Raw genomic sequence first — 17,023 nt, forward strand, 5'->3', positions numbered from 1 at the left:
CATTTAGTTTCTTCTATTCCTGAATTTCGGCTTAAACCCTGTTTGGATGAAGCTATTCGCTGAGGTCGGCAAACATCAGAAAGCTCGGATCACATCCCATCAAGTGAAAGCTGCACTTTGGGCGACATCTTTCGGATTGTCCCGGATGCGGCACTGCTGTATGTGAAAATTATTACGTTCTTGGATGATATTAACCCTTTGGTCGTGAAAGGTGTATCAGGGTGGTCCCATTTAACATGACGCACAATTCTTCAACCATTTACGGCTACGTAAGGGTTATTAACTAAAATCTATCGATATCAATTGCGGAACAACGATAATAATAATAATTTTCTGCACAGTTTATTTTTATAGTGAAATTAATGTTACCTGGGTATACTTTTCTCCATTATACAAGATGTATAAAAAATTGCAATACAAATAACGACTCTACGTAAAAAATATCTCAATATGTGTTACGTTCCGAACAGGAATCTTTTTCAAAATTTCCTTTGTAGTTCTGACCGACCGGATGTGTATCGATAATGCGTATTGCATTCTGGGAACACCCTGATCGAACGCAGTAACGGTCTTTCAATGTTTATTAGATAGACTATGTTTTGGCGACTAAACTATGATTGTTAATATAACACATTCCTTCCTTGAAATCAACGTGGTCCCACGGCTAAAATCTTAGATCATTTCATTTCTCCGAACCACCGAATATAAACGGAAGTCACACTCGTGTGGTCCGATAACGCCAAGCGTTCTAGAATGTTCCTCAAGGGCCCACGACGCAATATAAAATTGTAATAGAAATTGTCTTTGCAACACTACAAAATTATATAAATTACTCATAGTATTTCTTTATACCGTTATTATGAATACGCACACGTCAATCAGTTCCACAATAGTTACAGTACCGAGCGCGATTTAACTTTAATAATTGTAAAACGAAATAGATAATGTTTTATTCTAAATTTTTATAATGTGTACAGATTAACATTTTATATTGTATTGGTTATGCATGTAAAATTATTCAATAGCTAATTAACAATCCATAGCTCAAGGGTAAAGGAAAGAACTATATAGAAAGAGAGGAAGATAAGAGCTGGACAAGGGAGGAACACATGCACCCACCATCACCACCTAGTTAACGAATCACGGTCTCTTACGCATTGGCCTCGCAGCCTAATTCGTTAGGCGCATATCAATGCAACATAAACAATTTCGGACTAGGCCCACTCTGGTCTTCTCCGAGAGGTGCAAGTTGCGACACTCTTCGGTGTATAATCGCGAGGTGCGTGTCGAGGGTCCGTGAAGTGGCTTAGAGACGAGTTTGTTCTTGAATTTGTTAAAGTGCAAAATTCAGACAAAGACTCTATCTTCACGTAAAGCTTTCGCGTTAATAATTACGATAAATTTTCAATTAAATTAATTATTCTATTTTTCCATTTAATTATATTCAATTCTATTCTTTTTAATTTTAAAGTATAATTTTATTTTATAGTTTATTTGAGTTCAACAATTGGTCACTTTCAAAATTCTCATTGGTGGAGCGCTTACATGTGTGTGTGTTCTTCCCAGGAACCAGGCGCAGCCGTTATTTCACATTTTGCAAAGGGAGTTCTTAATTCTAAATACATTCAAGTACACATGTTTTGGTGAGTTGTTTCTTTTATTCTTCCAGCTATTTTATGAATTTTTCGGCAAGTAAATCAGTAGTTAATTATTTAACTTTGGGATTTCCCTCACTGAATTATAATTTTATTTTGTATTTGAGTAATTGTTTCTCCTTCAAATCTTCGAATTGCGCGTCTCGAATATTTACAATAGTTTTGTTCAGTTCATTGTAATTCACATTATATTATATACGCTACCATTCTAATCGTTCCATATTTTACAAAATATAATCTTTTGTATATTTTAATTATTTTGAATTACATTTCTTTTATTGCCTCCGTCATATCCTATAATCATTGCGATCTTGTGAAAGGGCCCGTATGGGACTAGCGTATCTCCGGATCCACAAAACATTAAGTCCCGTTAACAATTAATATTGTTAGGGCAAACAAATCTTCGAGGCTTTATACGCGCGCTTCCTGCACGTAACATATGTAAGAAATTATACATATACAGGGTGTCCGCGCCAAAGTGTAACAACGCGATATTTCATGAACTATTGATGTCACGAAAAAGTGTTTATATGGAAATTGCAGGGTAAAAGAGGCCCTATGTTTTGGCGGAAGCAAAATTTTTTTATCGTTATTAATGTAAAAGATATGATGGTGAAGTTTCGTTTTTTAAATGGAACTATATATTTTGTTTCGATCAGGCGATAGTGCTTTTCAAGACGGATTCATCAAGGTTTTATGTACTTACCCGATTTTTATTAGTTTTCGAGATATAACGGTCAGAAATTTAGTGATTTTCAGCAGTGACGTCTCGGTTTGAGTAGTAAGTCATAAAATCGGTCTTATTGTTGCGGTAAGTGCCGCGGGTTTTACTCTGCCTGCCGAAACTGATAGCCAAGGGTCTACGGTCCCAACGGTAAGTCCGAAGAGTACGAAACGTGGAAAGAATTGTTCATTACGATGATGGACAATTCTTTCACAATTCTTTCGATGATGGACAATTGTCCATTACGATGACGGACAATTCTTTCCATTATGATGATAGACAATTCTTTCCACAAAAAATATATAGTTCCATTTAAAAAACGAAACTTCACCATCATATCTTTTACATTAATAACGATAAAAAAGTTTTACTTCCGCCAAAACATAGGGCTTCTTTTACCCTGCAATTTCCATATAAACATTCTTTTCAATAGTTCATGAAATATCGCGCTGTCACACTTTGGCGCGGACACCCTGTATACAACTTATTACATATATTGTATACATATAATATTTATATATATAAAATATAATCTTATGAATGTATAAAATAACTAATATTTGACTTTGATTGTGAAAACACTGAGTTTGAAAATTTTTTGAAACATTTAAGAAAATTTGTTTAACACAAACGACATTGAAAATTCTAACAAATTTTCGATTAAGTCAGTCACAAATGGATGTTATAGTTCGTATGATTATTAGTCTGTAAAAATAATCCTATCGTTATTTTTCATTCCTGTTCCGAGTATACAATTCATTTTATATCAAATTATGTTCAGCTATAAGTCTATGAATATGTAATGTCATTCATAAAAACGTAACTTGTTTTACGCTATAAACAGATCATAAAGGAATTCTTAATGGTCAAATCGTGGGTGTACAAGCTTTACGCAAAATTTTATTCATAAAATTTCATGAGTCATTCTATTACGCTCTAGTTATGGAAGGTTCATACAATAAGGAAGTATTTCATTTAGTCACGCTTCGAATAGGTTGGAACCAATCGATATTGGTAATATGACTCTAGTTCCATACACTTCATTCATACTTAGCCGTATTAATTTACAAACCAACAAGAAATAATATCTTTACAACCATCCCTTTCTTGCAAAAATATGAAAATGTACGAAGAATAAAATGAATCGTAAAAATTGCAAGTTCTATTTTGAAACATTGTATCATTAACCTGACTCTACTTAAGGGAGCTAACATTCCGTGGTTCATTAAACCGCATATCTCGTAGTTTATGTTATTGTTGAGAAAATAAAACACTTGTGAAATCTTTTACGAAGAAAATAAAACATTTATAAAATCTTATTATTAAGAAAATAAAATACTTGTATACTCTTATTACTAAAAAACTTTCATAGTGATGACACAAGTAAAACTGTACGATATACAAGATAACATGTTAACAATAATAAATACAAGAGACTATGTGCTTTCCTTACTGAATTTTTCGTATGAACCGTAGTTTTACATTATTCTGATTAGCAGTAAAATTACTGATAGTTAAGACGAAGCTATTATTAACAAACCAGTCAAAATGACTGTAACCGTGATATAAAATTATTTAGATTTTAAGTAAATAAAAAAATATTCATATTATTTAGTTATCGTTGCAAAGTTAATTACATTAGTGCGGGAAAAATGTAACATAACATAGAAATTGAAAATTTTTGCTTCCTTTATTTTTTCCACCTACTAACGATTTCTTTATTAATTCACAAAATGGAAACTTCCCAAAAATGGGAGTATTGAAAAAATATATAACAACTTTTTGTTATATATTTGAAAACATTCTTTTCATTTATACTAGCAAGTAGCACTAGGGAAGTAATATACAGCGATTTTCCTAAAACTTACCATATTAACATATGGAAAACTATTGGACATGTACATATATTGTTATATCGGCCTGAATGCCGTTTGAAGGGTAGAAATCACTCTTATCAATTTTGAGGGTAGGTTCGACTACTTTACAAATTACTTTTACGACTGTTTTGAAATCAGGTAACCAAGGGTTATTGGGTTTGCTGATCTGCAGTACGTTTATAAGAATTTAAAATGACTGATTCAATATGGTGATCACATATTTTCAAAAATTTTATGTCGTGTCAAAAACATGCAAAAACTGCAAAAAGTAAGAAATCAATATAACTTTGAGGCAAATTTATAGCAAAAATGTCCTAATCGAAAGTTGCCACTAAGAATAACGAAACATCGAACACCATACCTACAAATCGTGATGTATTTAAAGATCAATCGCTGAACGACGTGGACGCTAAGCGGCTAACGATTAAACGGCGTGGTCGTGATAGGGTTCTCATCCTATTAATTTATTGTGTGATAGAGCATTTAACATGGTTTCAGTAGATTCTACGTCTCAAAAATTACCAATAATGATAACAAAACAAAGTTTTTTATCTATTCGATAATGATCACGTAGATGATGACAAGTTTGCGTCAACGAAGTACCGCCAAAATTAATCCAGCAGATTTAGGGTATCTCACGAGTCTACCCTCAAAATTTCAAATCGAAAGACCGAAAACTGCGGCCTGTAACGTGGTTTAGACAAACAAACATACAAACGAACAAATGTAAATCGGGCTCCCCCAAAAGACTTACTACGTTCAGCAACCATGGAGTCAAAAGAAAGAAGTAAGGCGATGTAAGAAATATGATGTCATAACCATACCTGACATATAAATGTTTCGGGCTAAAATAAAGTTGAAAAACTTTAGTTATAATTGTATATGTTTAGTTATAGTTAAATAGTGCGGTAATTCTAGTGCTAAAACGAGATTTCTAAGATGATCCTATACTTCAATTGGCAAGTATTTGTACCTCTCCCTCAAATAATATCTGTAACTTTGTCTTACATCATAATTAACTAACACAAACTCAATAGGCAAGAGCTAGATATTAAAAGAGGTAAAGGGTAGATTTAAAAAGGGGTAAGGTAGATCAAGTTCGTTCATGAAATTCTGGTTTACGGACACACGCATGCAAGAAAAAGAGAAAGTGATATTAACATAGAGAGCAACGTGGCTCGTTTATTAGAGGCAAGTGTGAAACTGGCTCCGTGCGTGTGCGATTATTTGCATTTCCATTAGCGCGACAAACGTGCGGTGAACGCACAAAAAGCCAGGAAGAAGCTAAAACCAGCTGCACCGGTGACTCGTTAACGACAGGACCCTGTTATTTTATCCATCGATGGGGTGGCAGGATTAATTGCACCACCGATCACACGGCTATTCGTACGAAGTCTTCTAAGAATCTTAAGAGGCCTCGAAAATTTTACGTTCAATTTCACCCTTTTTTAGTGACGGTGTGAACCTCGAATTACGCGTGACAGAATTTGTTGCAAATTCTGTGATCATACACTGTGCGTCAAAATGATAGCACATGTGTGCTACCCTTTAATTTTCTGATAAAAGTTTGGATTTTTTTATTTGTGGTGAGTGACGCATAAATGTTACGATAAAGGTAGAAGGAATTCAATATTAAATTGTCTTCACCGACTTTTAGGAAATAAGTAGAAACATACCGAAGGTAAAATGAGTACACTATGAGTACAAACTTGAGCATGTTTTAATATAGAAAATACTAAATACATTACATAAGTACATATTAAATTTGAAAATACAATGAATAGAACTATATGTAGAGTGAAAGTAGGTAGACTCGAGTGTACTTAAAGACTTTCAAATTATCAAACCTTATAGATTTATAAATTTCCAAAGTTCCAGACTTTAATATTTTCAAATTGCCAAATTACATATTTCTAAGTTTCTAGATTTCCAAATTTTTAAACCTTAAAATTTCCAAACATGCAAATTAAATTTCCAAGTACTTGAGATCTCGAATTCTCAAGTCAAAATAAAACAGCAATCGTGTGATCTGTGGTTTTAGCCCAAAAATTTATTCTTTCCCATTACTCTATTCTCCAATATATCTTCAAACCTCGGGAAGCACATTCGGTACAGCGTTAATTGCGCCACTCTGCATTTAATCGATTCAATTAGCATTCCATTATCTTCGCAAATGTGAAACGTGCATAAAGAAAGGGTGACATACATAAACGAACATAGAAGCGTTTAAAAAAAGATACTGAATTTAACTCTATGGGGATGATAAACTGATATATATATGTTCGAAGAAAATCATGGTAATTTGTAATAAAATTTCAAAATTCGAATTTCATGCAAAGATGCGCAGTGGCGTGTTTATCATATTCGAAAACAATACCATGTTTGCCTTTTTAAGTGACTTCGAAAAAGGAGGAGGTTACTTAATTCGATCAGTATATTTTTTTTTCTATGTATGTTCACCGATTACGCCTAGCTGGATGGACCGATCGGAACGAAACCTTATGCATCTGGTAGGTTCTGACTCCCCATTGGTACCATTATCAAAAATTTTTTCATTTTTTCTGAATACTTGTCTACTTAATATACAGGTATGTAGAATATGTTGAATGTATGTAACATAAAACATGTTCTATTTTGATTATATGTTGATTGTTAATATTATTTAATGATGTCATACTTTATCATTCTAAGTACATCATAGTGATAATAATGCTGAAATTCGATCTAATGCATACACATATGTACTCAACGTATAAAGAAAAAGAAATATCATATAAGGTAAATTTAAAAATCGCTAAAGATATTATGAATCTTTTATGTATTTTTTATAAAGTACCATTTTTTTGACTCATTGTTTTTGACAATTTTTACACCATAATTTCAAGATTTTTTAATTTTTATATTGTTAACTATTAATATGAATATGAATATCTATTACTTTTGTCATGTTTCAATGCCACCCTCATTGAGAACAATGCATGTTTTTATTTTGAATAAATATTTAAAAGCAAGCGTTCTGTGTTAGGTACAGCAACCCTGTCAATGCTTGGGAAAATGCATTCGTCACATCATTAACGAATTTTTCCCCTAGTCATTAGACGTTTAAAAGTGAAAAAAGCAACGTGTGATATTTCTTAACTACTCACCTTTATCCCGAAGGTTTCTGAACATATGGGTGCTTCCTTGACGCAGCGAAGGGATGCTATTCCTCATCACTTCCAGTTCCTTGTCAGTTAACACGCGTCTCTTCAGCCTCGCTGGAATATCACCGGAATTTATTTATTTATTTATGTTATTCACGCAGGTCGGCAGATCACAGAACCGTGGTTTCACTACATCGTCATTCCCAGTTCATGTAGGGTGCCGAAAACTTCTATGAAATCACTTGTTTAGAGTTCAGAACACCATTTTAGCATAGCACATGCCATAAGATGTATCAAAATAGAACGATGGGGTATTTTCGGTCCAAAATGTTTTTACTTCGATAAATAGGCAAATTTTTTACTGGAAACAGTCACCATAGATGATTTAGAATGGACCAAATTGAATTTCGTGTGCATAAACTGAATATGTTGTTTTGAAAATGGAACAAATCTAGTTTTTGTTACTGTGAGATATTTACATTTGCAAAAATTATTAGAATAATTTACAATATGTGTAGTTTATACATTTGTCAATTGAAAGAATAGACGCATATAAACTAATAACTTAACAGATCTTTTTTACATTTTTCCACATATGCGCCCCCTTATATACAATATATACATTTATTTCAATGGATAAAGAATAATATGGCAAGGGGTTAATTCAACTTCTTTGAAGTGTTAATGCTTTAATGAAGTTAATGCGTCTAAAAAGTATCTGTACTGTTTTTTTTTAAACATGATAATTATCCATAACTCTGTTAATTATCTAATGTTTAATATTTTTAAATTCAGATAAAAATACATTATATTGGCAAGCGTAATAGTACAGTAGTAACAGTTCGGGGAGGCGTGAATGAAACTTTATCATACCGAATTTTATTTCCTATATTTAAAATAAAAAAATTCTGTTAATTTAAAATGTTATATTTTCAAAACTTAATTTTTCATTTGTCAAAATTTACCTTCAACAGTGTTTGAAACGTACTGAGGTCATTTGAACAGCATTGATGTATAATCAAATATTATTTTTTAGGTCTTAGAAATGTATATTGCAGGAGAGGATTTTGAAAGTTTATTTATGATCGGGCCGTTTTTGAGCCAAACATTTCGGGTTTTTCCAGTCCTTATTTTTATATATATCATTGTCGTAAATTTAGAGTTAATTTTCGTTTCGTTCTCAACGGCTACTACTTGATCATAAACACGGTTTTTTCTAAAAGGGTCACTATAGAAAAGGTCTCGTATGGATATAACGGTACTCATGGCCGCCAAACGTACCTAAAAGGAAAAATCGCGGCATTATCGGACGTTCAGGGTCCTCCCGCCAACTCACCGGGTCCTCATCCTTCCTAGACGAAGATGATCTAAAGGAGCTATGAAGGATGGGCCTAACATTCGCAAAACACTTTCGAAACAAGTAGCAACCAGTAAACATCAGAATTAAACTTATAGTCTATCCGAAGTCATATACGTTTTTTAGATACAGTCCACTTAGCCATTTTAGTCTCCGCGTTATTTAATCGTTGCTACTATTGCAAACGCTGTAACGCACATACATTATTAATAGTTCAAGTAAAAAATTTATTACAATTTTTTAAATTTTATCCGTTAATTTATTACAATTTTTTAAATTTTATCCGTTAATTTATTACAATTTTTTAAATCTTGTCCGTTATTGGGCAATTATTGCTTTCATCAATGCTTAATCACAAATGTTATTCAAAATATTTAAAATTTAAACAGTTTATAAATTTTCAATCGAAATTCTTTCAATTTTTATTCGTTTTTCGTTATTCGATCAGCATTCAACGCCGACCAGAGTTACGAGGGCGTATGTTATCAAAGACAGAACGAGTTATTACTGTAACCTGACGTTATTGCTACACAAGCAAATTTATTTAGTACTCACGTCTGGGTTCAGGTTCAATAACACTGTCGAGAAAGTCCTGCGGCGTCATGTACAGTTGCCCATCATATTCCACCGATGCAAATTTTATAAATCTTCTTTCTCTCATCGTCAGTTTAACTGCCTTTTGTGTTTCATCCTCTCGCTGCATGTAGAATGAAACAGAAAGTTAAACAGCAATATTTAAATTTTATATTTCTAGTACTTTGCACCGACTATTGCACAGAAATTGCTTATTATTACTGTCAATTTGTCTTCACACTTCGCAGATTTTACGAAATCAATTCTTGTGTACATAAATAGAAATTATTTTGTGGAATATTTGTAGTCTACATAGTACAAAAACAAAAGAAACAAAAACTATAAGCAAGAAATCAACTTCCATAAATTTGATACTCTCTAAGTTGCTTCTTCTTTTTAACCAATAAACAGAAAACATTTCAAATAAATGATCTACACAATTTATACTATATAAAAGAACGAAAACAAAATACAATGATAAATAAATAGGATGTGACCGCATTTATTTATACAACCATCATAACATGGTGCCTTTATACATTTTCATCTCGACAGAATTTAACATACAGTTTGATAAAAGCATATTAATCTCTGCGATTTAAAATAGGAAGTTCAAGACGTATAAACCTACTGTTAATCATTCTAGCTGATCAAGAAGGTTTAGTTCAATTATAAAAACGTTATTTTGTTTTAAGGAATACTCAAATACTTTTGTTATAAATGCTTTACTGTATTTACTTTTTAGGTTCGTAAAAAATGTGAAAATCTGAACAATATAACCATAACACTAGCTCACCGAAAGGTTAGCCATCGATATGCGAGTAGAACATGACTATGAAAGATTGTCGAATTTCTAGAAGGGCGAGGCCCTTTTGTTGGTTTCCTTCGTGGGAGCCTGTACGCCCACTTTGTAGCTGATTACTTTCCTCCCACCTATCTGCTTACCTACATCCACGTAATATGCACCACGCATACTTTATAACATAAGCTGTCGTTAAGTTCTAAGAAATATGCACACGAGACTCGTGTAACAACGTGAATTTGCGATCTCGCTGACCATGAGACTTTCTTTTCGAGAAAATCAATTTTGAAAGCCTGTGTGGTTGATTGACGTTACATTCAAACAGACTTCTATTGTTATGGAAAGGGTAATAAGATGCGTAGATTCAGAATTTCCTTTTTGTATCTCGCCAACTCCATAACTACAGTGAAGGTGTGATATACAAAACTATTGGGGTATTTCTAAGAAACCTCTATACAAAATACTGTGTATACATAATTACTCACGTTTTAAGATCACATAATCTTTAGTCCTGAAAGGTGTAAAACCCAACGCAAGATAATCATTTTGAACTCGTATTACGAAGAGCGTAAAAAATTTGGGTTTTCGTATTTGAACTACTTAATACTGCTGAAAATCAATATTTGATCAAACATAATATTAAGCTTGTACATCGCTATTTTATCGTATCTAATTTTTTTAACAACTCTTGCAGTATAAGTTCTTTTTAAGTTACGAAAAATCCTAAATTGGGATTCTTAAGATTAAACTACAAATAAAAACCCAAAACCATAATAAGATGTCATTTCCAAACACATCTGCTTCAAAGTACCAATTAGAATAAAAAGTAGAGAATGATCAACTTCTGGGAGTTCCTAAATTTTGTTCAAAGCGTGTTAATCGTTTGTCAAGGTCAGTCATAAGAAAAAATCGATACAACAAAAACTCTTACGAAACAACCATAATACCAACGTATATACCCAGGAACACGATCTCACGATTCCTCATTCAAAAATACATCAGTGACAGGGGAGACTGACTCGTGGGGGAAAGATATTTCCGCAAGAATGAATTTACGCTGTGGCTAACCCATAAATCGTTTCGTTTTCTTTCCGTGGTTAATGTGCGGCGCCGGCGATTTATGAGATACCAAACGCCGTTAGGTTTAATCTTCTTTCGTTAGAAAGAAACAACAAAAGTGCCGCTGCCATTATACAATTTGCTACCGGTTGATTTGGAGTCACCACGGACCACCATAACACCCTCTTACTTTTGGGAACTGGCTTTCGTGTATCGGCCATATAAATGGAATTATTCATCTGTTTAACATCGGCGTATAATATACATATACTTTGATATTAAAAATAAAATAGAAAAGACAAACAAAGGATAAGACATAAATTAATATTGTTAGAAATACGATTTTACATCTATATTTCTATATGGAATTCAAATGGATTCAAGTGGATACCACATATGAATATTGGCGCAGTTTTACTATCAATCTATGATGAGAAAAATTATTTTTATATTAGAGAGTGGAATGCGATAAACACATTTATTTTGTATGAACGCTATAAGGTAATAATAGTTTATTGCGTTTATAATGTAATTTTGGTTACTAAAATTAGAAATACTGCCATTTACCAATTATTCTGATAAATAGCGGCAATAACATGTATTAAGGAAAGTTGTAAGCTTGACGACATAGGACATCGAAATTGGTGAGAAATTGCGGAGGTAAATAATTAGCGAAACTGTTCAATAATAGATATTGTTTTTAAGAATGCGATATTTATGTAGCAATATTTCTTAACTCCTTGCTATACGATTTATTCGTTAGATGTGTCATGTACCACTGCTATAATATAAAAACAAATAAAGAAAGTTGAAATGTAACGTCAATTTGGTACTTAGCGACCCTTGACTATGCAAATTAGTTGGACTCCAAATGGAAGCGCATTAACAATTCGAGTAAGATTTATTACATTTGAACTATGAGTGCGTCACGAGTCAAACTCGTCTAAGTATGACACGGGGTTAAGCCTTTGCACTCCAATGATGACACACTCATCATTTGGTTTAGTATAACAATCTCAAATAAGTATTTTTTGATTACTTGACATGTGATTCATGCGTCAAATACGTTTGTCAATAACAACCATCGACTGCTATAATATTAAAATAAATAAGGAAAGTCAAAATGTTATGCCAATTTGGAACTCAGCAACCCTTAAGGATGGGAATTGTAGTTGAGTTAAAACTTTAAATAGGAACGTATAAAAAATTCGAGTAAAATTTATATTTGGACTGTGAGTGCGTCACGAGTCGGACTGGTCAAAGGGTTAATTAACAAAAAATCGTGCAAAGTAGCCTAAAGTTTTTGTAATTGGAACATACCCGATTTGAGTAACGCTCACTTTTGTTGCCTGGTAATGTTAGCACATTTTCGCGTGTCTACCGGATCCAAACGGGTGTTGGTCCTGGCATGTTAGCGGTGCAGGGTAATGACAGGCACCGTGAACATTATGCTAAGTGCAAAGCATCCCATTTCTTTTTCTTTCAGTGGCCCACCGTGTGCGTTTGTGTGTGTTACGTGGTGCGATTAAGGTTCGTTTCATCTGCATCCGTAAACGTTTGCCTCCTTCTTACCCCGCTTGACCTACCCATCCGTGTTGGTTGTTATAGTTTTCAATAAAGAAACACGCGACCACTTCTCTCCTGCAGGAACAATTTTCTCCTGGTTCCAGCTAAATCGCTGGCCGCCAGAGACGATCGTATCTGGCAAGGATCGTTGGCAAATGTCCGATGATTTTTTTAAGGACACGGTATGCCATAATCTTCCCTTAGGCAATGCCTTTAACTGCTGCTTGCTACCAGTATGCGATTTAGTCCCTTTTTTTGAGAGGACCAGTTCTATAAACGTATCGAACATCATCCAGTGGCCAAGTGTTGATGAGATGTTAATGCTTTAAGTGATATAGTAATTTCCGTTTGATATTATTATGCATTGAGAGACTTTTTCGGATTTTTATCGAACTATATTTAAGATTTTTCATTGGCTGTTTTTTTCTTCGAATAGTTCGAGGATGGTTTTTCGTCCTTACTAATCTTGTTGACCAAGTAGATTATACTAATTGTAAACATGGCTTTTAGTTGATTATATCAGTCGTGGTTATATGTATACAATTTGAATTATTTGGCCGTCCCTATCAATGAAGATCCTGAGTAGATTCATAATTTAACCAATGATGGATGTCGTTGAGATATTTGTACTATTATTAATTTGCGTCAGATTTAATTTTGATTTTAATTTTTCAATAACGTAATCATTATCTGCGCACAAACGTTTATACGGTCACTGAAAATGAAAGCTCAGACGAATGATCGCAAACCACGTGGATGGCAATACACCTGCCTACTATCGATGTACTAATGCACGTGGTTCACCACGGCCATTATAGTGGCGCCGAGATTGCGGCAGGAAATTGAAATCAAATAACAGCTTCGCATCAGAATACTTTCTCCGACCGGTATGTATTTACATATGGATATTTGGATAAGAAAATTTAATTACCAAATTTCGCGATCATAGCCTCAGAATTTTCTACCTGTTAATCATTTAAGGTATTCGTTGTATAAAATTGATTGGGTATAGTCATTTTTTATAAATATTTGCGTAAAATTAATATTTACATGAATAAATATTACTTTAAATAGGAAATGCAAATCTTTTTCATTTGTGATAAGTATACCCGTTATTAAACGAAAAATGTTTAGCTCTTTATTTTTTTAAAAGGCCATCTTTTCATAACGAGTGTATTCGACATTAACATCAGAAGGATTAAAAGAAGTTTAATCATTTTTCTTTCTGATATTTTACTGATCCATACAATTACTAGTAATAATTCTGTTTCAACGAATTTTAATTCATCCTATAATAGTAGCCATAAAGTACTTCTCAAAAGTTCACCATTGTATATTGTAAAAGAAAAATTGGATATAAAAAGTGACTCTCTATAAAGTAGTGTGTTTAAAGAACTATTTATAAAACGTTAATCTACAAATAATTAATCTGTGTTATTTATTTTTGAATTAATATTATCAATTAATTGTTACTATTAACCTTAATTAATAACCGTAATTATCACTTCTTAGAAGTGTAATATACACCATGGAATTCATTAATTTTGATATATAAACAATATTCAATATCGCATTACTGTTTTACCTTATCTGAAGTCAATGCGTAATTAAGTTCATAAATAGAATTTTGTACTAATACATTAACTAAAAATAGATACGTATCAAATGAACTTTAATTTTCCAATTTTCTCTTCAGCAAAATTAAGTACCCTATGTTATGAATCAGCCATTCACAGCGTCTAGTGAATTCGTTCTAAATTGAAATATCTTCAGTTGCACTTAAAAATAAACAAAGCAAAGATTCTATAACAAATTAAAAAATGATTGAATGAAAGCAACATTTTTTAAGCAATTAACTTCGAAGCAAAAGTGTTAAAGAAGAAATGTTTGATCAACACAAACGACTCGTAAAACAATCCACAGTTCACCGATTTCACAACTAGTAAACTAATGAAATTAGATTTATGGAGGCGTTAAGTCAAACTGATACTTTACACGGTTATAGTTTTCGAGAAGATTTAAGTTGTATCGATTGATCGCGAAGGCGTGTTTCCATGAATATAAATTTTCATTTACTGTGGTAGTTGTTAACGATAATTATTATCATTGATCTCAATTCCATTACGTTCACTGATTGAGAAAATTGAATTTCTATTTGAGTCGCGTGAAGCTTGAACACTTCAAAGTCCTTAAACGACCATGATGAAATTCTCTCCATTATCGTTTCATCATAATAAGAATTTCTTTCATGCTTTTAGGGTTCTACCTTTGTAATTTAGAGACCGATACCGATATCCAGTTTTCAATAAATCTCGGTTTAATGGACAGTAAAGTATCGTTTTAAGAAGTAGCGCTTCAGAATGGATTTTATAAAGTTTTTTTATGTTAATAGAATAAATTTATTTTAATTTTCAATTTCTCGTCTATGAAATGAACAGTGTAATCCTTACAATTTGGACTGCAATATATTGTGTTAAAAACTAATATTTTAAAATGGACTTTATGAAATTTTTTAAATTAACTGAAAAAATTTATGTCAATTTTCAATTTGTTATCTATTAAATGCACAGTGCGATGTAAAGAAATGACTTCTTTTTAATTTGAGAGAATCTAGGGATGACGATTAAAATTCTTTCAACATCTCAACAACTAATGTTATAAATTAATACATCATTTATTAATATCGTTATAATTATATTATTAACCACTCGTCTTATAATATTGTGAGTTAAAATTCATCGTTTTGACGTAAATCTTGTGTTAGAATAATCATCCTTAGAAAAGTTAAATGAAACTTTTAAACATACAATGTTAATCTTTTTTCGATATAGTGCGTTGCATAAAAATAGCAACCCCTCATATTCTTAATGATATGAGCTTTTGGTAAGAAATTATGGACAATATTCCTTAAATACTAATTCGTAATGTGTAAAGAATAAGTTCTGTAAAAGAAAAATGACATATTAACATAAATATCGAGCTGAGTCACATAAAACGTGATTTCGGCCGTTTCATGAATGTACCAACAGCAGTAACTCTATTGAGACATTAAAAAATTATTTGAAGTCTCTAGGACAGAACACTACATCGAAAATTTAATTTTCAAGCAGAATAAGGTATCGGTTCATAAATCTGTAGGTACATTAAGATGGCTTGCTGAAAATAACATTCTGTTATTAGAATGACCTGCACGTTTCCTTGGCATTAATCTCATAGAAAATTTATGAGAAATATTGGTACGAATGATGTTTTCAAATAATCGTACATATTCGAATAAATATAGATAAATTAAAACTTGCAATAGTTAACACACAAAACAATATAGGGAAAACATACTACAAAATTTGATTGCTAATGTGCTAAATTGAATTTTCGTTTTTTTTTTATGACGGTGAGAACACGACAAATTACTGATTTTCGAGACTTTATGCATAAAATACGATAAATAGTTTTTCTTGATGTTAGTATATACATAGAACACCTGAAAATTAGTTTTTATGCAAACTGAATATTTATAATACGTCAAGTTTTTGTACATACTGTATTTATATACTACGAATTGGTATTTAACCAATTACCTGTGGCGATCTTTTTGCAAAGCACGAATCAGCGCGTCGTGATAATCAAGCGATGACGAGTTAGCTGTCGAGAATTTATGAATCCATCTCAAATCATTTACACATTTTATTTATTTATTTCATTTCGTGTTGACCTCTAAACATTTTAAACATATTACAATTTACGAATATAATTTAATTTTCGCCAAAATTGCAATTTAAATATCAAATTGTAACAAAATTTTACGCGTGATGGATATAGTCGTCATGACACAAAATTCTGCCACATCTCCATGACGGATATAGTCGTCAAACACACTTAAATGGTTAAAGAATACTTTAATTTATCATTTTTTAAGGACTGATATCACGAATTTGACGAAGTATACACTATTTTTGATAGAGTACGTGACACACATCTACAAGAAAATCAAGATTACATTCGCGAGCAGATGCTCGATTATCACAGATACTACAACTCGTAATGGTTCATCTGATAAACGAATTCCAATTATACGGCGATGTCCACAGCTTGCTGTGCATTACAGAACTTGTGGAATTTCAATTTATAAGATGTTTGTTACTATTTACGATGATTTCTCGCTATCGGATGCGTCGCTTGTGCAACGAACAAGAAGATAATGTATCCAACAACATTGGTTTCCTTCGATTCGATTCAGATGTTGTTTCCACCGCCTGTATCCGCTATC

At 32.5% G+C, this 17,023-nt stretch overlaps 1 protein-coding gene across 7 annotated transcripts in view; it reads right to left on the reverse strand.

The window, feature by feature from the left end:
• Positions 1–17,023, reverse strand: part of LOC100879682 (Mitochondrial calcium uptake 3) — a 42,800-nt gene that overhangs the window by 15,473 nt on the left and 10,304 nt on the right. For 5 of the 7 annotated variants that reach the window (XM_076537895.1, XM_076537920.1, XM_076537905.1 and 2 more), the window contains exons 2-3: positions 9,312–9,453; positions 7,403–7,513 (exon numbers count right to left, since the gene is read on the reverse strand). In XM_076537895.1, the coding sequence (XP_076394010.1) occupies positions 7,403–7,513; positions 9,312–9,453 (253 nt within the window). Of the gene's footprint in view, positions 1–7,402; positions 7,514–9,311; positions 9,454–10,125; positions 10,156–17,023 lie in introns of those variants that run through there. The other 2 variants (XM_076537927.1, XM_076537915.1) reach the window with 2 other exon arrangements.

Source organism: Megachile rotundata, chromosome 1 (assembly GCF_050947335.1).
Source record: "Megachile rotundata isolate GNS110a chromosome 1, iyMegRotu1, whole genome shotgun sequence".
NCBI lineage: Eukaryota > Metazoa > Arthropoda > Insecta > Hymenoptera > Megachilidae > Megachile > Megachile rotundata.